We start from the raw sequence: 23,737 nt of genomic DNA, 5'->3' as shown, positions 1-23,737 counted from the left end.
GACGGCCACACGAATAGATATATGTTGCACGGTTCATCACTGCACTCAAGCTGACAAGCTGGGAAACTTGAAACGGTGCGCTTAGATTAACCCAAACTTGTAGAGAATGGCACGACTTAACCACGCCACCGCGTACATCCGCGCGCTATAAAAATCCGTGCGTGCCACCTCGTCATGCAACACAAGCACAGCATCAGCACAAGTGCACAACACATTCACAGAGGCGCAGATACTGATAAGCCGAAGCAACAATGGCAGCTCAAGCTCTCGCCGCCGTCGTGGCCATTGCCGTGCTCGCCCAATCAGCCGCCGCCGCGGCGCCGCCGCCGGCCAAAGGCCCGGTGACATACGTGTTCGGCGACTCGATGTCGGACGTGGGGAACAACAACTACTTCCCGCTCTCCCTCGCCAAGTCCAACTACCCCTGGTACGGCATCGACTACCCCAACGGCGTCGCCACCGGGAGGTTCACCAATGGAAGAACCATCGGAGACTACATGGGTAAATGCAAAACCAATTCAACTCGCTAGATAACTAGCTGATGATCCACACGCGCATTCGACCTGATTCAGTATTTCGGTTGATGCAGCTGACAAGTTCGGCGTCCCGTCCCCGCCGCCGTTCCTGTCGCTGTCAATGGTCGACGACGACGTCCTCGGCGGCGTCAACTTCGCGTCCGGCGGCGCCGGCATTCTGAACGAGACGGGCGTCTACTTTGTAAGTCGCATATATCGCATCATCGTTATGCTTTACGATTTGTTACTTTTGTTGGCACTGTTTGTTGAACGTGGCGTGCCGATTTGCAGGTTCAGTACTTCTCATTCGACCAGCAGATATCGTGCTTCGAGATGGTCAAGAAGGCGATGATCGCCAAGATCGGCAAGGAGGCCGCCGAGGTTGCCGTCAATGCGGCGCTGTTCCAAATTGGACTTGGTACAATATTTTCCTCTCGTGAATCGATCGGCCTTTTGAGTTTTGACCGCATTTGATCAGATAGTTAGCTGGATTTTTAGCCGTTAAATGACGTGAAATACACTGCTGTTTCTGAAGGGAGCAACGACTACATCAACAACTTCTTGCAGCCGTTCATGGCGGACGGCCAGACGTACACGCACGACACGTTCATCCGCCTCCTCATCACCACTCTGGACCGGCAACTAAAGGCAGAACACCCACCAATCTCACCGTGACAGTGACCCCCCCATTAGCCAATTTTAAAGAGGTGGCCTGATATATCGTCCATGGCGGTGGTTGAATTGTTCGTTTTTGCAGAGGCTGTACGGGCTCGGCGCGAGGAAGGTGGTGTTCAACTCGCTGCCGCCGCTGGGCTGCATCCCGTCGCAGCGCGTCCACTCCGGCAACGGCAAGTGCCTGGACCACGTGAACGGCTACGCCGTGGAGTTCAACGCGGCCGCCAAGAAGCTGCTCGACGGCATGAACGCCAAGCTGCCCGGCGCGCGGATGGCGCTCGCCGACTGCTACTCCGTCGTCATGGAGCTCATCGTCCACCCCGAAAAACACGGTAATTAATCAATCAATCAATCAATCAATCAACGCAAACTTCCGGCGCGTGTCGGCGGGCGTGTCTCACCGTTGGCGATGCGTGTGTGCGTGTGTGTGTGCAGGGTTCACGACGGCGCACACGTCGTGCTGCAACGTGGACACGACGGTGGGGGGCCTGTGCCTGCCGAACTCGCGGCCCTGCAGCGACCGCAAGGCGTTCGTCTTCTGGGACGCGTACCACACCTCCGACGCCGCCAACCGGGTCATCGCCGACCTCCTCTGGGACGCCATGCCGAGCGCCGGGAGCGGGGGCGCCGCCACCACCCCTCTCGCCGCGTCGCCGGCGCCGTCGCCGTCTCGGGCGCCTTAGTTCACCGATCACGACGTACTGTAGTGTGTCAATTGTGATGTGTACTTTTGTAGCGCCGTACGTGCTCGTTCGCGCGGATTGTTCTTGGAAGCGCCGGTGCTGGGTACTAGTAGCTGGTCGAATTCACAAAATTCGTTCAAATTATGTTTTTGGGACCATCCCAATGGGACATATCAGATGTGTGATATGTAGGATCATCCTTGAGTTCAATATACTCCAATATTTGTAAGAGTCCTAGCATCGATGCTTTTCGTTTTATCACTCAAAGCCAAAAATTAAAATTTTAAATTTAATTTCATAGTAGTTTTTTTTATCGTGATTTATTTTCAGCATTGGTTTTTATTCAATCTCTTCTCTACTATTATAAAAATTAAAGATGTTTTTACCGGTATTTTGGTACGTCATCCGTATTTGAGTCGGTTTTTAAGTTCGTTCGTTTTTGGAAATACATATCCGTGTTTGAGTTGGATTTTAACCTTGTTTCCTTTTGGAAGTATAGAAGGAATCGTATAAAAAATCTTTTGAAAAAACTCGCATGCTAACTTGAGATGAAATACAGACTCCTAATTGCAGCTCATGATTTTTTTTAAACAATAAATATCAAAGTGAATTCCCACAGTGAATTTTACCTTAGCTAAACTGTGTAACAATAATAAAATTAAAATAACATTTACTCGTTGCAATGTACGGGTATTAAAGTTTTCCTATAAAATCATCACGACTTATAATTAGCTGTACGTAAAATAATGAGACCAAGCATGATACTACCTATTCCACCTACGTTAAAGAAAAGAGAAATGAAAGGAGTATATAACCGGATGGTATTTGGTAGCTTTCGATTATATGGCCACTAATTTGAACCACAAATATACCAGAGAACATGTTTTTGTTCTGTTTCAATTTCAATTTTTCGACCCAAGAGTCAAGTGTCAAACCAAGACGCCAAAGTCTCCCAAGAGAAAGGTAGAATGCATACCAGCGGTCTGGATCCGTCTCCATGCAGCTGAGACTACACACCCCACCGTCCGTTGATCTGTTCCCTTTCCCCCAAACTGCAAGAGCTCATCAGGTCAGGTCCGCCACACTCCTAAACCCTCGGTCGGAGCAAGCCCACCGCACCACTCCAGTCGCCGGCGACGGGAGCGGCGCATCGGCGATGGACGGGGCGCACGGGCAGAGGCAGCCGATGTCTCCGGCGATCTCTGCTTCGGCGGTGCTCCCGCAGCAGCGGCAGATGCAGCTCCACCACCACCACCACCACCCGGCGCGGTCGTCCATCGCCGATCTCTTCACCCTATACCTCGGCGTGCGTGCCTTGTCTCTCCTCCCCAATCTCTAACCGTGGTGCACTTGTGAACGCTAGCTCAGACCCTGGGTTTCTGTGATTTGCAGATGAACTCGAAGCAGCGGGTCGAGGATCGAACTAGGGAGACCTCGTAAGTTTGATTTCCCACTTGTTGGACTTCTAATTGGGGATTACTTTTTAGGGCTAGCTGGATTGCTCGAGGGCTCGAGCACATGAAACATTATGATAGGTTAGGTCGGATTATTTTGTCCTTGTCGTTCGCGCTTTGTTCAACTTTACCTTTGAAGGCGATGGCTTCTGCAATGTCCGGAGATTTTTTTTTTTTGAAAGGAATTCTGGAATATCCGGAGATTATTGCCGCAATTTTGGAACTAGTGTGCTGTACTCTAGCGGTTTTTCGTGCCTTGTTCATTTTGATATATGGTAGTTTTTGGACAAAATTTGATATGGTAGTTTGACGATGGAAGTCAATTCAGCAAGCTTTTCTAAAACTGTAATGCATAATGGGCATTGAATTTCCTCAGGAACAAGTTGCAGAAGAGAGTAACTGCTATGAACAGAGATCTGCCTCCCCGAGATGAGCAATTCATTTCGGATTTTGAGCAGTTGCACATGCAGTTCCCAGTAAGCAGAATCATTACGCAAGTACTTTTGTTTATGTCATGAGAACAGAACAAATTTATTATTTGATTTGCATGTTTCTTCAGGACCAAGAGCAGCTGCAGGCAGTTACGGAATCAGTTCTCATCTCATTTGTCCTGCAGTGTAGTAGCCACGCCCCACAATCTGAGTTCTTGCTCTTTGCCACACGTTGCCTGTGTGCTCGAGGCCACCTTCGATGGGACAGTCTCCTTCCTTCTCTACTTAATGTAGTTTCCTCCGTGGAGGTACCAATGGGGCAAGGGGTTTCTGTGACTACTGGTGGCCCGGCAACATCTTCTTCATCAGCTATTGCAGTGCCAAATGCCCCAAGCTTTCACCCTTCAAATCCCACATCTCCATTGTCAGCAATGAACACTATAGGATCTCCCACTCAATCTGGTATCGACCAACCCATAGGTGCAAATGTCTCAGCCATTAAGGGAGCAGAATTCTCTAGCCCTGGACAGCTTGGTCTGACAGCTAGAGGTGACCAGTCTCGCAGGGGAGCAGAAATTAGTTATCTGCATCACTTATCCTGTAGAATTATTCTAGCAGGGCTGGAGTCTGATTTGAAGCCAGCCACCCATGCTGTGATATTCCAGCATATGGTAAATTGGCTTGTTAATTGGGACCAGCGACCGCATGGTGTGGACCAAGCTGATGCATTGCAATTGCAAACCTTGAGGCTTGAAAGACCTTTGCATGAATGGATGCACCTATGCTTAGATGTGATATGGATTCTAGTTAATGAAGATAAATGTCGTGTTCCATTCTACGAGCTTGTTCGCAGCAACTTGCAGTTTCTCGAAAATATTCCTGACGATGAAGCACTAGTTAGTATTATTATGGAGATCCATAGGAGGAGGGACATGGTGTGTATGCACATGCAGATGTTGGATCAACACCTTCATTGCCCAACATTTGCAACTCATCGGTTCTTGTCGCAATCATACCCAAGCATAGCTGGTGAATCTGTTGCTAATTTGCGTTATTCTCCCATTACTTATCCAAGTGTATTGGGAGAGCCGCTACACGGAGAGGTGATATTACTTTTCCCCCTCTTTACCCACCTCTCCCCTTTTAAGTTTGCCATTGAACCTGTATGCATTGACTTTGTACTTGTGGACTGAAGCTCAATTTTTATGTTCATCCGATATGCTCTGCACATATTTTGACTGCATAGAGATATTGCAGTATTCTTTGACCACATTGGGGCTACGAGCCTACGAGATTGAAATTAGTGTCGCAAAATGGCTGGAATATCCTTGCAAACTCTTTAGGATTGTTGTAGTATCCTCTAACATTAACAGGGGATGACATGCTAACATATTTTGTTTGAGTGATCACGAATAATTTCACAGGAGGGAGAAATAAACGGAAAAATCGCAAAGCATCATAACATGCAGAGGCAAAATATATTTTGCAATTAAATTTCAAAACACCGCATGTTTTTCAAGGATGGATCAGGAAAATTGGCAGGAAATGAATAGATAATTGAGCTATTAGTTACTAATGTTGTTTTGGGTAGGATCTGAAATCTGATATAACTTTGTTGTTTAGGATCTTGCAAACTCCATTCCTAAAGGGGGTTTAGACTGGGAACGTGCTTTGCGTTGCTTGAGGCATGCACTCCGCACAACTCCGTCACCAGACTGGTGGAGGCGTGTTCTTCTTGTTGCTCCTTGTTATAGACAACATCCTCAACAATCATCAACGCCAGGAGCTGTTTTCTCACCTGATATGATCGGTGAGGCAGTTGCTGACAGGACAATTGAACTACTGAGGCTCACGAACTCAGGTTAGAATTTGAAAGTTAACCATTTACCTTGTCAATATAATAAAGTTCCTTTTTCAAGTGGACAGCTGATGGGAATATAAATTTCAAATGTTCTATTGATGCACCCTTTTCACTATTTTTTCTTTTAGAACGTGAAACTTTTACCTCAAGAAATTAAATTTGCTTACCATTATTGTCAGATATGTGCAAGTCTTTGGTAACTGTCTGTTGCCTATATTCATTCTTTCTTTTTTATGCTGTTGCAGAGACTCAGTGCTGGCAAGATTGGCTTTTATTTGCTGACATTTTTTTCTTTCTGATGAAAAGTGGCTGTATTGATTTTCTTGATTTCGTGGACAAGCTTGCATCTCGAGTAACAAATAGTGATCAACAGATTCTTCGCAGTAATCATGTCACTTGGTTACTCGCACAGATTATCCGCATTGAGATTGTGATGAACACCCTTAGTTCGGACCCAAGGAAGGTGATGTCTCTTTCTAAGATCATCTGCAAACACCTCTTTCTTTTGGTGAATCATATTCAATTGATTAGTTGATGACATGATTTTGGTACCAAAAAAAGATTTCCTCATGAAAATATTCAGAGTGCTTTATTTTGTTTCGTGCTCATCTTTTGGGAACTGCAAGGACTAACAAGTAATAACAGCGATCGACAAACTCAGCTAAACTAATCTCACATCCAATTGCTATAAAACTTTAAATACATACAAACTTTTGGTAATACTTCTAATGTTTCCTTTCATGATGTCTTGTGGTTCTCTTAATTTACCGTCTATAACTCTATATACCATTCTGGTATTTCTTCTGTTACCAGGTTGAAACTACAAGGAAGATAATTTCGTTCCACAAAGAAGACAAGAGCCTTGATCCAAATAATATCAGTCCTCAAAGTATTCTTCTTGATTTCATAAGTAGCAGCCAAACTTTGCGGATTTGGTCTTTCAACACTTCAATTAGAGAGCATTTGAACAGTGATCAGCTTCAGAAAGGCAAACAGATAGATGAGTGGTGGAAACAAATGACAAAAGGTACTTGGTACTTGTCCTTATTCATGGAATATGAAAGTATCACTATGCTTTTGATATAAAATATTGCCTGGTAGATCTAGAATTCATGGAAAAGAAATTCTCCGGTAGATTCTGGGTAGGCAATATGGACTGATTAAGTGTAGAAAATTCTACATAGTAACACCACAACTCATAATTCAGGAGGTGGATACATTTTCTTGAAAAGAGAGATATTTGGCTGTAAACCATTACTGTTATTTTCAATTTTGTCCCCATTCATGTATCTGTAATAAAGCTTTGTTACTGTTTCCCTTGCAATAATAGCTTCTGGGGAGAGGATGATAGATTTTACGAGCTTGGATGAGCGGGCGATGGGCATGTTTTGGGTTCTCTCCTTCACCATGGCACAACCAGCATGTGAAGCAGTCATGAACTGGTTTACATCAGTAGGAGTAGCAGATTTAATTCAGGGACCCAATTTGCAGCCAAATGAAAGAATGACAATGATGCGTGAAACTTATCCACTGTCTATGTCATTGCTTTCTGGGTTGTCTATCAATCTATGTTTGAAACTTGCTTTCCAGCTTGAAGAGACCATATTTCTTGGCCAGGTAAAAACACTGTTGCTGCTTATCTTTATTATTATTTTTTTAACTCTGCTCTTTATGGTTTGGAGGCCAGTGCTCATGTGCCTTTAATTATTACTGAAAAACATCAGAATCAATATGTTACAATCTATCCTGAGTAAAAATAAAATGACAAGCAATTCATATGTTTATCTTTTATCTATTAAGATCTCCTGGCATAATATCTCATGTTAATGAACTTAGCTGTAATATATGAATGATTTATAACTTTATATGTTAATGGTATATGACCAGCTCATCATTTTTGATCTTCGGAATGACTTTGCTAGAAGTGCCCATATAATCACAACTATATGTTCTTCTGTTGACGTACTAATGTCCATCTCTCTTTACCATACACTAATTTTCTTACATAATTCTTCTGTTCTTTGGTAGAATGTTCCTAGCATTGCTATGGTGGAAACCTATGTTAGACTGCTGCTTATAACCCCTCATTCATTGTTCCGCCCGCATTTTACGGTAAGTCTTGCCTCCTGTTGTAATCTGTAGTATTCATGTGAAGTTTATGGCTTTATGCTACCTTGTGATTAACAGTTGATTATTCATTTGCTCTGATTTCTAAATTAACTTTCTGCAATTGTAAGCATAATTCAGTTTCCTCAATAACATGCAATTCATATTCCTTTTTAAACTCTGATGTCTTCCTATGGTTTTATTAAACCTTGCAGACATTAACACAAAGATCTCCATCTATCCTGAGCAAATCTGGTGTGTCTCTGCTCCTACTTGAGATACTGAATTACAGGCTACTTCCTCTATACAGGTAATTTAAGTAATTTAATATTTGTTTTCTGCTATTTGCCTTGAAAGCCTTTTCTTATCATGCATATCCACAATTGGAATGTCTGACCTCAGCAAAAAAGGTTTGATGATCATTTAGAAAAAATCTTAGTGTTTTGTTCCATTTATTGTTTATATTATGGTGCACCTTTTGGTTTACATCTATGTGAATTTCTTCTGCTCAGGTATCATGGGAAAAGCAAGGCATTGATGTATGATGTTACAAAGATAATATCAATGATTAAAGTCAAACGTGGAGAGCATCGTCTTTTTAGATTAGCAGAAAATTTGTGCATGAATTTGATTCTCTCACTAAGAGACTTCTTTTTGGTGAAAAAAGAATTGAAGGTAACCTGCTTCATCTGGAAATTTCACCTGTTACTAAATTCGCATAAAGTGAACTTCTGTATTTATGTAAATGTAGGGTCCAACTGAGTTTACTGAAACACTTAACCGCATAACGATAATAAGCCTTGCTATCACCATGAAGACACGTGGAATTGCTGAGGTCGAACATATAATTTATCTTCAACCATTATTAGAGCAAATTATGGCAACGAGCCAGCATACATGGTCAGAGAAGACTCTAAGATATTTTCCTCCCCTTATTCGAGATTTTTTAATGGGGAGGATGGATAAGAGAGGCCAAGCTATCCAAGCATGGCAGCAGGTACTATTATCTTATCTTTTGGATTGAGTACTTGGTGTCTTGGCCATTTATATGCTCCTTTTGACTATTATATGGAGTTCATATACATTCGTCGAATAACAATTTAGGGAGTTTATAGTTCTTTTGTATCAGTTGTTGCCAAATCATGCTGCTGTTAGTTGATTTTTTTAAAACCATGTAATCACTCTTTTATAAGCAGTCTATTGATGGAGAATGTACTGATGGATTTTACACTTTTTTATGTACTATTACTATTACAAACGGCAATGAATTCTTTCACCTCTAGAATGGTATTAGCTGGCTAAGATAAAAATTGCAGTCTTGTTTTGAAATAGGCTTAGATTAGCAGTATAGCAAGACTAGTTTTAGAAAATTGTAAGATCTCGAAAAGTCTTGAATTTCCAAGCCAGTACTATTTCTGGTGTCCTTTAGTTGCTATAACATGCTTATTAAATGAAATGCTTTTCTAGGGCAAAATATTCCTTACCTTTATGCTTGATGATTTATCTTCCATTGCAGGCTGAGACAACTGTTATTAATCAATGTAATCAGCTACTCTCACCATCTGCTGAGCCAACCTATGTTATGACATATTTAAGTCACAGTTTCCCTCAGCATCGTCAATATCTTTGTGCTGGTGCTTGGATGCTGATGAACGGACATCTAGAGATCAACAGTGCAAATCTTGTATGATTTCTAGTTAGCAATTATATTGACATAAAAGATTCTCTCTATGTATATATATGTCTTTTTAATCTTACTGCAGGCCCGTGTTTTGAGAGAGTTTTCACCCGAAGAAGTTACAGCAAATATTTATACAATGGTTGATGTTCTTCTGCATCATATCCAACTTGAGCTGCAAAGAGGGCATCAAATTCAGGTGTTCTGCCTTTTTTTTTCTTTTCTTATTCGGTGTGCTAAAAACACTCTTGTTGGCTGTTTGTTTATGTGGGCTACACTTATTCAGTAGCCAATATGCATTCTTTTTCTGATAATGCAGGACTTACTCTCTAAAGCAATTACGAATCTTGCTTTCTTTATCTGGACACATGAGTTACTTCCATTGGACATTCTTCTGTTAGCTCTTATTGATAGAGATGATGATCCTTATGCTTTACGCCTTGTGGTAAGTCCTAAAAGTTTTCAGGGTTACATGCCATATATTTGAAGTCATGTAAATCTCCATAACGATTCTTTACTTTTTTGCTAACTATTCCCAACTGTTAGATGCTGTCTGCAAATGTTCAACAGCTCTTCTTGGCCATGTATTACAATTTGCAAGCCACTAGTTAGATCTTTCTTGCTAGTTATGAAACTACTTGATATGATTATATCTGCACTATTTTGAACCATGATAAAGAGTGAAGCTAATGGAAATGTTATATGCATGCTAATAGAACCATGACAAAGAGCGGTACAACTGTGATTTTACTAATATACCTTGTATTTCATCTAAACAATGCCTTGTATTGGACTACTAGTTTTCTACGCTAGCTGCATATATGTTGTTACTTGTATTTTGGTAATTATTTGCATATTACTTCAAAATTTAATATATTACTGGTTGCTTCAGCTATTAATTGACAGATTTGGGCATTCTTTAATTTATAAATGTAACATCACAGATAAATCTCCTTGAAAGACCGGAACTTCAGCAAAGAATTAAAGCATTCTGCACTTCGCGTTCTCCAGAGCATTGGCTAAAAAATCAGCCTCCAAAAAGAGTAGAACTTCAGAAAGCCCTCGGTAACCATCTCTCAGGGAAAGAACGGTAATTTCAATCTTCTAATTCTTCCAAATTTGTTTAAATGTTCTTTTAGCACATTGATAAAAATTATGCCAATTACTGCATATGTCAATCATGAAGACTCTATGCATTCTCGATCTTATTTGCCCGCCGAATAGCAATTGCAGTTAGCCTTTTTTTCAATCTGAAAAATATCATTACATATTTGCTTTTCTTTTATGTCTGTTCTTTTGTTTGAAAAATCTATAGTACTCACTCCGATCACTTTTACAAGGTGCACATGCACTTCTGAAGTTTTGACTTCAGAACTTCACATATCTTTATCTATACTATTCTAGGAGGCAATGTAGGCAGTGAATCTGCCAGCTCCACCAACTCTATCTATATCTATACTATTCCATGTGCTTTAAAATTACAAAATAATCCAACATATTGGTTTAATCTTATTTCATCTCTAAAATACAAGTTTATCATGTAAAGGCATCTATAGGGATGAATTGTTCTAAAACCTAAAACACATATAATTGTTCCAAACAATGCTAAAACACATATAATTCATATTTACCCGTAGAAAAGCATCGGTATTTAGCTAGTAATTAGTTGCAATTATACATATTCTTAGTGAACTCAAGCTTGTACTGGAATATGCCCCAAGGAGCCAGACATACAAGAGGGTAGCATTTACAGAAGACACCCTACACTATGGGATTAATCAACAATACAACAAGCACATATACTACTTAACACATCCGGCCATCATTTTATTGTTAATAGCAACATAACGCTGAGAAGTTCATGGTCAAATTTAGTCAGAAGATTGGACCAAGTCAAATCGTGCCTTCTAAAAATGAATGGAGTGAGTAGTAACCTCAATTCAAGCCTCTAACTGATATATTATCTTCTGATAGTTTCTTGTGTTCTATGTCCGTACAAGCCATTAGGATGCCAGGCTTTGTGGATTTGGAGATATTTGTTTTTTTCAACCATTACACATCTGTCATTGTGCCAATTTGGTTTCAATGGAAGTCATGAAAACTTAGCTTGCTGCCTTACTTTAGCCAATTTGTGTCATTATGCTAATTTGTCTTTTCAATGCAGTTACCCCCCCTTTTTTGATGACATTGCTGCTCGTCTGCTTCCAGTCATCCCGTTGATAATTTATAGGCTTATTGAGAACGATGCCACAGATATCGCAGATAGAGTCCTTGCAGTTTATTCTACCTTTCTGGCCTTCCATCCTCTAAGGTTTACATTTGTGCGTGATATTCTTGCATATTTCTATGGTCATCTTCCATCCAAGTTAATTGTTAGGATCCTCAACGTGCTGGGTGTTAGCACTAAGGTAAACCCTATATACTCTTTGAGTTATTATGGTGCTTCTTCCTGCCCATCTTGGTTAATTCTTTACTAATGTGTGCAATTTATAGACACCTTTCTCAGAATCATTTGCCCAGTATCTAGCGTCATCAAATTCATCTATTTGTCCACCACCGGAATACTTCGCCAACCTTTTGTTTGGCCTTGTTAATAATGTCATACCTCCTTTGAGTTGCAAGTCCAAATCAAACCCATCGGATGCTGCTGGCAGTACAGCACGCACAACTTATAACAAGCCTTATACATCTTCCGCTGGAGGAATCAGTAACTCTGATGGTCAGAGGGCATTTTATCAAAATCAGGATCCTGGATCATATACACAGCTTGTTTTGGAAACAGCAGCCATTGAAATTCTCTCACTTTGTGTGCCAGCTTCTCAAATAGTATCCTCTCTAGTTCAAATAATAGCACATGTACAAGCAATGCTCATACAGTCAAATAGTGGTCATGGAATGTCAGGTGGTTTGGGCCAAAACTCTGGGGTGCCGACTTCTTCAGGTGGGGGAGTTGAACCTGTTGGTGCCAACCGACCAAACACCACAGCAAGTGGAATCAATGCATCTAACTTTGTTTCTAGAAGTGGCTATTCCTGCCAACAATTGTCTGTTCTGATGATTCAAGCTTGTGGTCTGTTGCTGGCACAACTCCCACCAGAATTCCACACACTTCTATATGCAGAAGCAGCCCGGATCATAAAAGATTGTTGGTGGCTTGCTGATAGTTCAAGGCCTGTTAAAGAGCTTGATTCTGCTGTTGGGTATGCACTGTTGGATCCTACTTGGGCTTCTCAAGACAATACATCTACAGCCATAGGTATAAGAACAAAGCTTTGCTGTGTTCTTCACATGTTCGATATTTTGCTTATATAGCTAAACTTTAGCTTATGTATCACAGTTCCCCTTATGTGTATGTTCCACCTTGCTTGCAGGTAACGTCGTTGCCCTTCTTCACTCGTTTTTCAGCAATCTTCCACATGAATGGCTTGAATCTACCCATACCGTCATCAAGCATCTTCGGCCAGTCAACTCAGTTGCCATGTTAAGAATTGCTTTCCGCATATTGGGTCCCTTGTTGCCTCGTCTAGCCTTTGCTCGACCTCTGTTCATGAAGGTATTCTTGGTTTGCTTACCACTTCCTGATGGTTAGATTTTTGCATTAATAAATTGGAATTGATTTTGAGTTAACTGCTGGGGACAACTTCGTATGATATTGGCGCTTTGAACTGGATCAATATATGTTTACTTGCAATCAGTAGCTACTACAGGATCGTGCTTTGTCTCTTAACATCTTCAAAATTTTATTTAATTACATCTTTTGGTGGCATAACCTACTAATCGAACACAGAAAAAAAACATTATGTAGTTTTCTGTATTGCTTTGTGTTGTCCTTTTATGCAATTAAGCTAAAAAACGAACTGCAGTTCACTTTTGCTTTATTACTCTATGGTCCATGTACATCCTATTACGAGATTTGTTCATCACAGTAATTCTATATGAAGAAACTACTGTCTTCCGTTCTCTACTAATTTAGTATATGCTGCTGGGATCTACAGACCTTGGCTTTGCTGTTCAATGTGTTGGGGGATGTATTTGGGAAGAATTCTCAGGCTTCACCTCCTGTGGAGGCATCGGAAATTGCTGACATAATTGACTTCTTGTAAGGCGCACTTCATCTTTTCCGCACTTGTCATCTTCCCTGGCATGCAGTTTGTTTCAGTTCTCCTTCTACACTAATTGTTACTGCATAACTCATTCTGCATTATATTCTCACTGCATCGTTCTCTATATATAGTCTTATAAGAGTTATTTTTTTTCTTTGTTGCTAAAATAGGCACCATGCAGTCATGTATGAGGGTCAAGGAGGTCCCGTTCAGAGCACTAGCAAGCCCAAACTAGAGATATTGACGTTATGTGGGAAAGTAATGGAAATTCTGAGGCCAGATGTGCAACATCTTCTATCCCACCTGAAGACTGATCCAAACTCTTCAGTTTACGCAGCTACTCACCCCAAGCTAGTTCAAAACCCATCTTAGTATTACAAGGCCATGGAGAACTGACATATTTCAGTCGGAAAGATGGGAGGTTGTTCGAATGTGTTTCTAGAAGGCGAGATTCTAATTGCCGCTGCTTGTTAAATGAAAATTTGCTTGCTCCTTCTGGCCGTCACAAATTCATGAATGAAAATTAGCCTGTTAAATGAAAATTACAAGTTCATGAATGTTGTAAAATAGACCAGACCTCATCCCCTAGATCTTGCTGGAGGGATAAAGGTTGATGATTTACAGTAGTTGTAACTAATAGCTTCATTAGGCCGGGATGTAGATTGAGATTGCCCTAGTGGTTAGAGAGAGACATTATTCTCCCGATCCATGTTTTCACTTTGTAGCTAGCGTTGTTGTACATGAATGTAAAATACTTGATTCAGAATTTATAACATAAACACCAAATTCTATCAGGCCAGGCATACGATTATTCGTTACTCCATTCAGGTTGCAGCTGGTCAGAGCTGTATTTATTTGCACGACCGCAGGAATGCGCGGCAATCAGTGGAGTGATGCTATTAGACAAGCAGTTGGTTGATGGTCAGAGTCAGGCCTCGCCATCCATGTACGGTTCTTATCAGAAGATTGAATTCTTGCAAATTTGTTACGGAGAGAACGGACCACTCACATTTCAGATAACGACCATTCCCATAAGTGGGCAGCTGTGAACAATGTACTATCACCGTGAGCTGTGGCTATCATGTTACTTGAATGCACATCTTCGAAAGGGGATGCTCAAAATATCGTTCGTTCAGGTTACTACCTCCGCATTCTTGCACTGCAGACTACTGTAGACAGTACTACATCGAGGTTGGCTTTGTAAACGCCGAAGGTTCATGGTTATATACCATTATAGGGTCAACACAAGCTTATCTTATCAAACATAACAAGGTGGTGGATGTGTTGCATAGTTGTTGGGGAAAATATATGGTAGAAACTGCATATAAACATAGAAACTATTATAGGATAAAAAAATGGACGTATGAGATTTGTAAAAGTTGAACGTCTATAATTTGTCCACGTCACTATAAGTAATACTTTTCCTACTAAATTTAATGAATTAAAAATTTTACTACAAGTAAAAATTTATATATATATATATATATGTGATTTCTCTATATTTATTTCCGTTGGAGTATACTCCGTTTCCGTTGGTGAATAATGGATATCACTAGAGAATGCAAAAATGCTTTGTATTGTACTCGTAGAAGTTGTCCTGTGCTGCTGTGCACAGGGTGAGCGAGCTGTGACACAACCGCTCAAGGACGTGGATCCTCTGCAGACTGCAGTGGTACTGACACTACGCAGACAACGCCCCCGTCGAGAGCTCAGTCCAGATTACACGTGTACGCGTAACAGCATTTTGGAGGCCTGGAGGGCCAGGAGGCTCGCAGCCGATGTCAGTGACGGCCTGACGCCGTCACGCCTACGACTCGCCTCGGCCTTTCCACTTCTGGCCGCATCTATTAATCCCCGAGCAGCGCCGGAACCTCTCCAAATTAAGACTCGGGTGAGCTCATCAGGCTCAGTTCATCCCTCTCGTGAGATACAGATAGCCTCGCAAATCAGGGATCAGCGTGTGATGGGCAGGCAGCCGTGCTGCGAGAAGGTTGGCCTGAAGAAGGGGCCATGGACGGCCGACGAGGACCAGAAGCTGGTCACCTTCCTCCTCTCAAATGGCCACTGCTGCTGGAGGCTCGTCCCCAAGCTCGCAGGTGCATGAGCATGCATGACCATGTGTTTCCATCTGATGCGCGAAAGGGAAAAGGATTCGCGTTAACATGCAGATCGTCCTGCAACTGCAATGGGAGTGACTGTGCCTTCGGGTTTTTGCTATGTTTCACTCGCAGGGCTGCTCAGGTGTGGGAAGAGCTGCCGGCTGAGGTGGACGAACTACCTGCGGCCCGACCTCAAGAGGGGCCTCCTTTCCGAAGAGGAGGAGAAGCTGGTCATTGACCTCCACGAGCAGCTCGGCAACAGGTGACAATGCCTCCAAAATCAGATGCTGCCGCATGCATGCCGCCACTCGATCCAAAATCTCATGGTGTTTTTGTGCGTCGCGTGCGTGCGTACAGATGGTCCAAGATTGCGGCACGGCTCCCCGGGAGGACGGACAACGAGATCAAGAACCACTGGAACACCCACATCAAGAAGAAGCTCAAGAAGATGGGCCTTGATCCCGTCACTCACCGGCCGGTGATGTCACTCGCTCAGCCTGATCCCCTGAAGCAGCAGCAGGAACCGTCCGTCTCCGGCGGCACCGGTGCCGACGACAAGGAGGAGGAGGAGGAGACGCCGACGAGCGCCCAGCCACAGGGCGTCGCTTGCGCTGCTTCATCCGCCTCCGCCGTGTCGTCGTCATGCTCCTCGTCCGCCTCGGCCTCCGCCGCGACACCCGGCGCGGACGTGGACTGGCCCGGCCTCTTCGAGGTGGATGCCATTCTTGACATTGACTGGGCTGGCTTATTGTCTGCCTGCGGCGACGATGGCGGCTGCAGCGCCATTGGCATCGATTTCGACCAATGCTCTGACGTTGGCTTTGATCAAGATGTGTGGATGTGATCCTGATCCTGACAGGAGAGTTTACGTCCGTGAGTAGAATTAGATTGGCCGTGAAGTTGAGATTCATATCTTCTTCTTTCACTCTTCTTTGTTTTCCTATATTGAATTCGTCCATGACAAGCATGCATATTTGTTGACAATGAAGAAGAGAAGAAATGGTTTGGTGTGTTTTGTGATTAAAAATGTAGAAAGTGTTCAAGCAGTTGCAGTTCACTTCATTTCGGGGAATCCATCCCTTATGAGCAAACATCAAAATCTTAGTCCATTTTTTTTCTTTTTTGCTCTTGAGAAAGTTCTTTTAAAACGAGCTTGGTTGAATACATGGATTTGTTCAAATGATGACACACAGCAGAGAGCCTGGAGCCAAGCTCATCAGATTTATCTCCAGTCTGGATAAAGTAGCACTTTAGTGGAGTAGTATTCAGAACATACCATGATCTAAAAGTTCTAAACCGTGCGTGGACCAATCAAGGGATAGAAAGGCTACACTACACAAAAGCATCCTCCTGAAAACGCTTTCTTTATTTGGCGAGGTTTAGACGAGAATAAAACTAAGCAACAACACTCAAAGCTAGCGTGTGATTTGACACTCCGAACGATCAACTGATCAAGGCCCCTTGAGGATACCAGGCACATTATACAGTGCCAGACACACTTGTCAGCCATGAAAGTATGAAAACGAAGCTAGCTTGTATCGCACTACCGCCTACGCACGTACATGCGTGATGCGTCGTCGGCGTGGTGTCGACTGCCACTCGGTGCTCGGCCCGGCGGCCGGAAGTTGCCCGGTCGCCGGCGCCGCGCGGCCCAGGTTGACATTTTTGGGTGGCCGCCGCACATACATACGCATACGCCCCTGCCCGACGTGTGATCGGTCGATGTGCCCCGCAGCCGATCCGCCGGGCGGCGACCCGCGAGATCTACGTGCGTGCAGTGTCCCATCGACCTGACGTCCCCTGCAGTTTGCACCACGATGTCACTGCATGCCGATGGCGGCAGCTGCGCGCCTGCATGCGCCCCCTCCTCCGCGTGACCTCACCATGGCGTAGCGCTTGCGTCACCTTACCCTTTCGTGGTTCCAAACTTGCAATAGGCCAATCAATCGAAAGGGTACCTGATGATAATGTATTAGTACATTACAACGCATATGAGATTATGAGTAGATAACACGATAATGTATTAATTAGTACATTGTAAACGTATGTTTAAATTTTCTTCTGATCGTAGCTAGGAGTAGTACTGAAAATAAGGCCCTGACGTCTCAAACGCGACCCTTCTGACTTCTGAACAGGCACGTATGTACATAGCTGCATACATCATAGCATGCGGTCCGGACCGCCTCTTGAGGCGCAGCATGCATGCCTGTAAAAGTGTAAAGATAGTAATAGTAGGACGCATCACTGCATCGCATCGCATCGACTGATCATTCACGTCTCAAGCGCTCGCTGCTACCCGCAAAAAAAAAAAAAGGAAATCAGTGCAAAGTCCTAGTATGATCACCAATCCGCAGTCGCAGGCACGGTGCCAAATCATGAACAATCGATGCCGACAAATCATGATGCCCTCAAAATTCACCTCATATTCATGCATTGCACGCAGCAGCAGCGAGCGAGCGCGCGAGAGCCAGCAGTACGGGGCCGGCCGGCGATCGACGAGCGGCCGGCAAAGGCCCAGGTGGCTCGCCACGGCTGGCGGGCGGGCGGGCGGCGACTGTAACTTTTTCAGAGCGAAGCAAATTAGAGCGCGGCTGCAGGTGGCATGTGTCAAATGCTGCAATGATGCCACAAACCGTAACCCGGATCTATCCTAGATCGATCGATCGTGCCACTGCCCCCACGTAATAAGCTTTTTACTCTGCTACCGTTGCTCTCTCTCTCTCTCTCTCTCTCTCTCTCAGGTCGTCTGATGAACAAACAGTCGTGGTCAGTGCGAGGGAATAAAGAAGCTTTGGGGGGGCTTTGAGTGAAGATAGAATACTACTACAGGTTTTTTAGTGGAAGCGTGCGCTGTTGCGGTTGGCTGCCCGCGGCCGGCCATCCCTGCCTGCCCCCAACCAAAGCAGCTGCCGTCTTCCGTGGGGCGGTGGCACGGCCGGCCGCCGCGCCTTAATTCGCCATGCACACGCATGCTAATCCGCACACACACCAAATCCTTACCAATTTGCAGAATTTTCTCTGTACAACACGCACTACAGTCTACAGTACTAGTTACGGGTAAAAGATGAACAGTATAGACTATAGTACTACAGTCTACACTACAGACGAACATGTTTATGTGCTTGTTGTTGTTGAGTAGTTTTCGTCGAGATGAATATAATCCACGTCAGTTGAAGGCCTGATCAGGCCTAGCTAGCTAACCGTGATCAATAAGGAAGCCATATAAGTAACTATTTCCTGGCTATAGCTACTGTTGTCGACGGACGTGACGGGCCAATACATAAGCGACTCTGCAAAAGTGATCGAGTTTGGTACCCGAATTATCAACATCAAAAGCGGGAGAGCCGTCGGTCTGTCGCTCGCGCGCGGCCGCGTGGAGTACGTCTTGCGGCCGCGGTGACGACGACGTTGACACGAGAATATATATGATCGAGATCGATCGCCATCGCGCGATCCACCAATCCACCATAGATCGCCTTGCAAGTTAAGGGCGTCGAGCCGTCGAGGCGTCATCATGTGGTGCGTGCATGGCCCTGCGCCTTCTTTTTTTCTCCTTTTTTTGGAGCGCACACAATTACACCGAGCCTTTTTATCCTTCGTGCGCATCGCGGTCACGCGCGCGCTCGGTGGCACAACGGCGCGCGGCGAGCCGGCGAGTAGGCCCGGGCTCCGGCAGCGACAAGATCACAAAACACTGTAGAAAGGCTGCAGGCTCTCGATCGATATGATCGATCGACGGGAAGAAGAAATGATAGTGGAGGAAAAGGTGGCCATCAACCAACCGATCCAGATATGCATGCAAGGAGAAAGCCATGCCGGAAGATAATTAATACTCGACTTGAAAGTTGAAACGGAAAGGTTTCATAGCGGCTGATCGATGAGTACGCGAGATTTGAGTTCAAAAACCGGGATTTGAAACTTTGCCCCGTACAATAATCTCGTCGCAATCAGTTCAAACGGCAAACGGATTTGTAAACCGATTCGGCCCAGAAACGCACTCGAGAGAGATCGGGCCGCGTTGCCAAGGCGGCATAGACTGGGCCAGAATCTCGCGGCCCACTCGAGAGAGCTCGGCTAGTTTTGGATTACTCGGAGGAGTCGCGGACGCGATCCGTTTCGCCCGTGACGCGGGGGCGACTCGTGCCGTGCCGTCGTGCCGTTGTCTTGTCTCCCCCTCTGCCCACCTGCGGCTGCGTCGCGTCGCGCAGCTCAGCATCGGCTCGGCCTATCGTCTTCGTCTCGTCGTCCTCCATATCATTCTCAATTCCTTCCTTCTTCCGCCCGTCCTCCTCTTCTCTCTCCCTCCTCTTCCCCCCAAATCGCGGATTCCCTCGACGAGAGAGATCCGGGCGCGGCGGGCGGCGACGGTCACCACCACCACCACCCCGACGGCGGCGAACGGCATGGGGCTCTGGGACTCGCTCCTCAACTGGCTCCGAAGGTCTCCCCCCGCCTCGCTCTCTCCCTTCTTCTTTTTTCCGCTTCGTGCATCTCAGTTCAGTCCCTTCTGTGGGGACGAGATCGTCCATGTGTTTCGGGTTGAGCGGGAGGTAGGGTTTGGTAGGGATTGGTTTGGATCGGGCTCCCCTGTGCGGCGGCGGGATGATGGGGCGGGGCTGTGGAGTGGAGTGGTTTGTGTGGCATGTGCGGTTAGATCCAGGATTGGTAAAGCTTGTCAAAATCGGATCGTTGTTAGGTCGGTAGATTTGAATGTGGTTAGTATCTATGAAGCTTGGGATTACATTAGTATAGCCCGTGGAACCAAATCTTCTACTCTCTTTAAGGATGGTTCTTCCAGGAAACTCTGTAATTCTTTTGCATCCTTACCCTGACCTAGCTTCCTTTACACGTGAACAAATGTCTGAGAGAAATTTAGGTTTGTTGAAAATCTATCTTTTTAACTTTGTATTTTTGCTGTTATCCAGGACTCCCAACAGTTTTACCATGTCCAGTAACATTGAGTAATTTAGGGTGAATTGGGATCTTTTGTTAATATTTTGTTCTAATTTCCTATATAATCTTTTCTGCTGCTCTCGAAGGGGTTTGTTGAACTCTTTTCGGTAAATTAGCTTTCAGCAATCCACCTAAGCTGCTTCACTTTAGCTTCCCATTGAATTTTGCCACATAGATACGTATGCCCCATGTGAACTCGGACACACCTGGCAGCTATGATAAAGGAGGAGACCTAGACATAGATCCTGGCTGGCACGAAGCACTTAGTGGATCTAATGGAGTTAACCTAAGTGAAACATGTTCCCCCTTATTGCATTTGCATCCAAATCTGTGTTATTTTTCTTACCTTTCAACCTTTTCTCCTCCAATTGACCTCACAACTGTTCTCCTGCCTTTCAAATTACAGAGGAAAACTACTAGGTGCTGCCATAATACCAACTTAACTTCCTAGTAAAATATTAGAACATACGCCAATATTAAGTACTATGCAACATGTTTCCTTATAAACATGTCTAGTGAAAGGTTTACTCATGACAATTATGTCCTCCACCAGCTTGTTTTTCAAGCAGGAGATGGAGCTCTCCCTGGTTGGCCTGCAGAATGCTGGGAAAACATCACTAGTTAATGCTGTTGCTGTATGTATCATCTAACGGAATCTTTATTTATCTTACCATTTTAATGTTATGCCTGGTGGTTTTAATTCGTTGCTGGCATGCTTCTCAGACAGGTGGCTACAGCGAAGACATGATTCCAACTGTATGTACATATCACTGCTTCTTAAGTCTTAATTTGTAGAGGTAGTATTGCTATCTAATTGACCTGACTTATACTTGTCCATATTCTGAAACCAGGTAGGATTTAATATGCGAAAAGTCACAAAGGGGAATGTTACGATTAAACTTTGGGATCTTGGAGGGCAACGGAGATTCCGGACCATGTGGGAGCGCTATTGCCGTGGAGTTTCTGCAATCCTGTAATTTCCTGCACACTTAAGCTATCTGTTATGCACTGTATTTAATTCTCAGGATGATTAAATTGGGGGAAGACACAATACATAACCTTTATGACAACAGTGGTAGTAAATGGTATGCATGTAGCTCGGAGCCTAGGATATACCTGTGTATGTATAATACTGGCTCAATGGCTTTATATTTGCGATTTTGGTACCACACATCTCTTCATCTCACCCAAAATCGGGAAAAAAATGAAGAAAGGTTCTATATTGGTGGTATTGAAGTGGTAAAAAAATAAATTGAGTTTTACCCAAAAAAAAAAAAAGAAATTGAATGGAGTTCTATTTTGGTGGTATTAGAGTGTATCTTAAGATTTTTGTTGGTATAAAATTGAACGTGTGATCTTTGATGGCATGGAATTAGTTTCTCCTTATATTTCATACTTCTTGGTACCTACCAAGAACAATAAAATGACTGTTCCGAATAGGTAGACGTTTCAAACACAATAACCTTGTTACTATTTATTTCTGTGTTTGGTGAGTTATATGTATTGATGCATGGCCAATTGACTATACTAGCTGCATGATGCTTGTTTCTTGCTTCTGTGTTCTATCCAGCCTAACTACCTAATGGTGGAATTGTTAAGAATAATTAACTGACATTCAATTGCAGATATGTGGTGGATGCTGCTGACCGGGATAGCATTCCGATAGCTAAAAGTGAATTGCATGACCTGCTGACAAAACAATCTTTAGCTGGGATTCCTTTACTAGTCCTTGGCAACAAAATTGACAAGTCAGAAGCTGTTTCAAAGCAAGCGTTGGTTGATCAACTGTGAGTTTACTACCTTTTCTGTGTGAGCTTGTCATCCTTGAGTGGCTAATTACTGAATGATGTTTCAACTGAAGTGGTCTTTCTCATGTATTTCAGAGGCCTGGAATTGATAAAGGACCGGGAAGTTTGCTGCTACATGATCTCTTGCAAGGACTCTGTAAACATAGATGTTGTCATTGATTGGCTTATCAAGCACTCCAGAACAGCAAAGTAGGGTTGTGTATGTCTATCACTTGATGCGTGCTGATATGAATTCAGTTTGTTAATCTCCAGTTTTATGGTCCAAAAGTTAAAAAGTGACTACCTTGTAATCTATGGTTTCTCGTTGGTGTCACTGTCCTACAGTATGGTGTCAAATACTTGAGCATCAAATCCTGTATTTCATGTAAATTCCTTGAATATTTTATTATTCTTTATTATGGACGTGCTGTATCGTTGTTTTTAATCATTTCTAATCGCTATATATGGCCAGGTGCTTAGAAAAGTAAAAATACATCTCCCGAGCGAAGTGCTGTTTTTAAACTGGCAATTCCAACAAAAGGAAATGCATAATGAAATCCTTTTGAAGTAACCTGAAGCATCAGACCATCAGTTTTATAGCAGGTAACATCGTATTTTCTACAGCGCAGTCAAATCCAATACCTAATAGAACCAAGAAGGATTGTTTTTTTCAATATTTTTCAATAAAATGCTGTGTTTACATATGCTCATTGGGGCGGTAGGGCAAAATAAAAAAGAAAGTTACATAGCCATATGGAGTCTCAAATAAAGTGGTTACTTTTAGCGGTGAAAACGGATCGGATAATATCCGATCCGCTCTGAATCTGTCCGAAACGAGGATATGGTATGGGCTTTTAGAAATCCGGTGGATACGGATGTGGATGCGGATATTATGAGGTGGATGCGGATGCGGATATGGTATCTCTTAAATCCAGCGGATGCGGATTATTTGACATTTTTGTCGGATTATCCGATAAGCCGTTTGCTAGATAATCCAAAATTATCGACATATATAACCACTCTATCTATTGCATATAATATAAATTGGTACATTCAATACCCTAATTCATTAATTAACAAAAATTTTTTTAGTATCTAAGGCTTTTATCGTCTCATGTCACACTCACGTAGCTATATTTTTTATATTATGGACAACATGTATTCATGTTGTTTAGCACTTAATCATATACTCCCTCCGTCTCATAAAAATTGAATTTCTAGGGAATTAAGGACATATTAGGAGGATATACTCCCTCCGTCCCATAAAAATTGAATTTCTAGGGAATTAAGGACATATTAGGAGGATAGACAAATGACTACAATAACTCTATTTAATGAACACAATACATGCACACATTTCATATATAAACTTGATTAAAAGGAATGCCAAGA

General features: G+C 43.3%; 4 protein-coding genes across 4 annotated transcripts; all 4 read left to right on the top strand.

The window, feature by feature from the left end:
- Nucleotides 1–191: 191 nt before the first annotated feature.
- Nucleotides 192–2,100, top strand: LOC127763715 (GDSL esterase/lipase At5g37690-like). Its single transcript, XM_052288498.1, has 6 exons — nucleotides 192–501; nucleotides 590–717; nucleotides 807–933; nucleotides 1,051–1,163; nucleotides 1,273–1,522; nucleotides 1,626–2,100. Exons 1-6 carry the CDS (start codon nucleotides 252–254, stop codon nucleotides 1,871–1,873), a joined length of 1,116 nt encoding a protein of 371 aa, XP_052144458.1. The 5' UTR covers nucleotides 192–251; the 3' UTR covers nucleotides 1,874–2,100.
- Nucleotides 2,101–2,934: 834 nt separating this feature from the next.
- On the top strand, nucleotides 2,935–14,300 carry LOC127762064 (mediator of RNA polymerase II transcription subunit 23). Its single transcript, XM_052286415.1, has 21 exons — nucleotides 2,935–3,179; nucleotides 3,266–3,309; nucleotides 3,704–3,803; nucleotides 3,887–4,861; nucleotides 5,382–5,619; nucleotides 5,865–6,082; nucleotides 6,433–6,646; nucleotides 6,950–7,236; nucleotides 7,648–7,731; nucleotides 7,941–8,035; nucleotides 8,238–8,400; nucleotides 8,477–8,722; nucleotides 9,242–9,409; nucleotides 9,489–9,602; nucleotides 9,723–9,848; nucleotides 10,348–10,493; nucleotides 11,568–11,811; nucleotides 11,897–12,659; nucleotides 12,775–12,956; nucleotides 13,399–13,502; nucleotides 13,677–14,300. Exons 1-21 carry the CDS (start codon nucleotides 3,030–3,032, stop codon nucleotides 13,876–13,878), a joined length of 4,863 nt encoding a protein of 1,620 aa, XP_052142375.1. The 5' UTR covers nucleotides 2,935–3,029; the 3' UTR covers nucleotides 13,879–14,300.
- A 1,101-nt stretch (nucleotides 14,301–15,401) lies between these two features.
- LOC127763473 (MYB-like transcription factor ODO1) lies at nucleotides 15,402–16,632 on the top strand. Its single transcript, XM_052288183.1, has 3 exons — nucleotides 15,402–15,602; nucleotides 15,738–15,867; nucleotides 15,963–16,632. Exons 1-3 carry the CDS (start codon nucleotides 15,470–15,472, stop codon nucleotides 16,447–16,449), a joined length of 750 nt encoding a protein of 249 aa, XP_052144143.1. The 5' UTR covers nucleotides 15,402–15,469; the 3' UTR covers nucleotides 16,450–16,632.
- Nucleotides 16,633–19,785: 3,153 nt separating this feature from the next.
- Nucleotides 19,786–22,768, top strand: LOC127761042 (ADP-ribosylation factor-like protein 8c). The gene is made up of 6 exons (XM_052285249.1): nucleotides 19,786–20,046; nucleotides 21,112–21,193; nucleotides 21,282–21,314; nucleotides 21,410–21,531; nucleotides 22,184–22,345; nucleotides 22,442–22,768. Exons 1-6 carry the CDS (start codon nucleotides 20,009–20,011, stop codon nucleotides 22,557–22,559), a joined length of 555 nt encoding a protein of 184 aa, XP_052141209.1. The 5' UTR covers nucleotides 19,786–20,008; the 3' UTR covers nucleotides 22,560–22,768.
- Nucleotides 22,769–23,737: the final 969 nt, after the last annotated feature.

This window comes from Oryza glaberrima, chromosome 2 (genome assembly GCF_000147395.1).
Source record: "Oryza glaberrima chromosome 2, OglaRS2, whole genome shotgun sequence".
Lineage (NCBI taxonomy): Eukaryota > Viridiplantae > Streptophyta > Magnoliopsida > Poales > Poaceae > Oryza > Oryza glaberrima.
The sequence above is the reverse complement of the archived record's forward strand: the minus strand, read 5'-3'. Positions and strand labels throughout refer to the sequence as shown.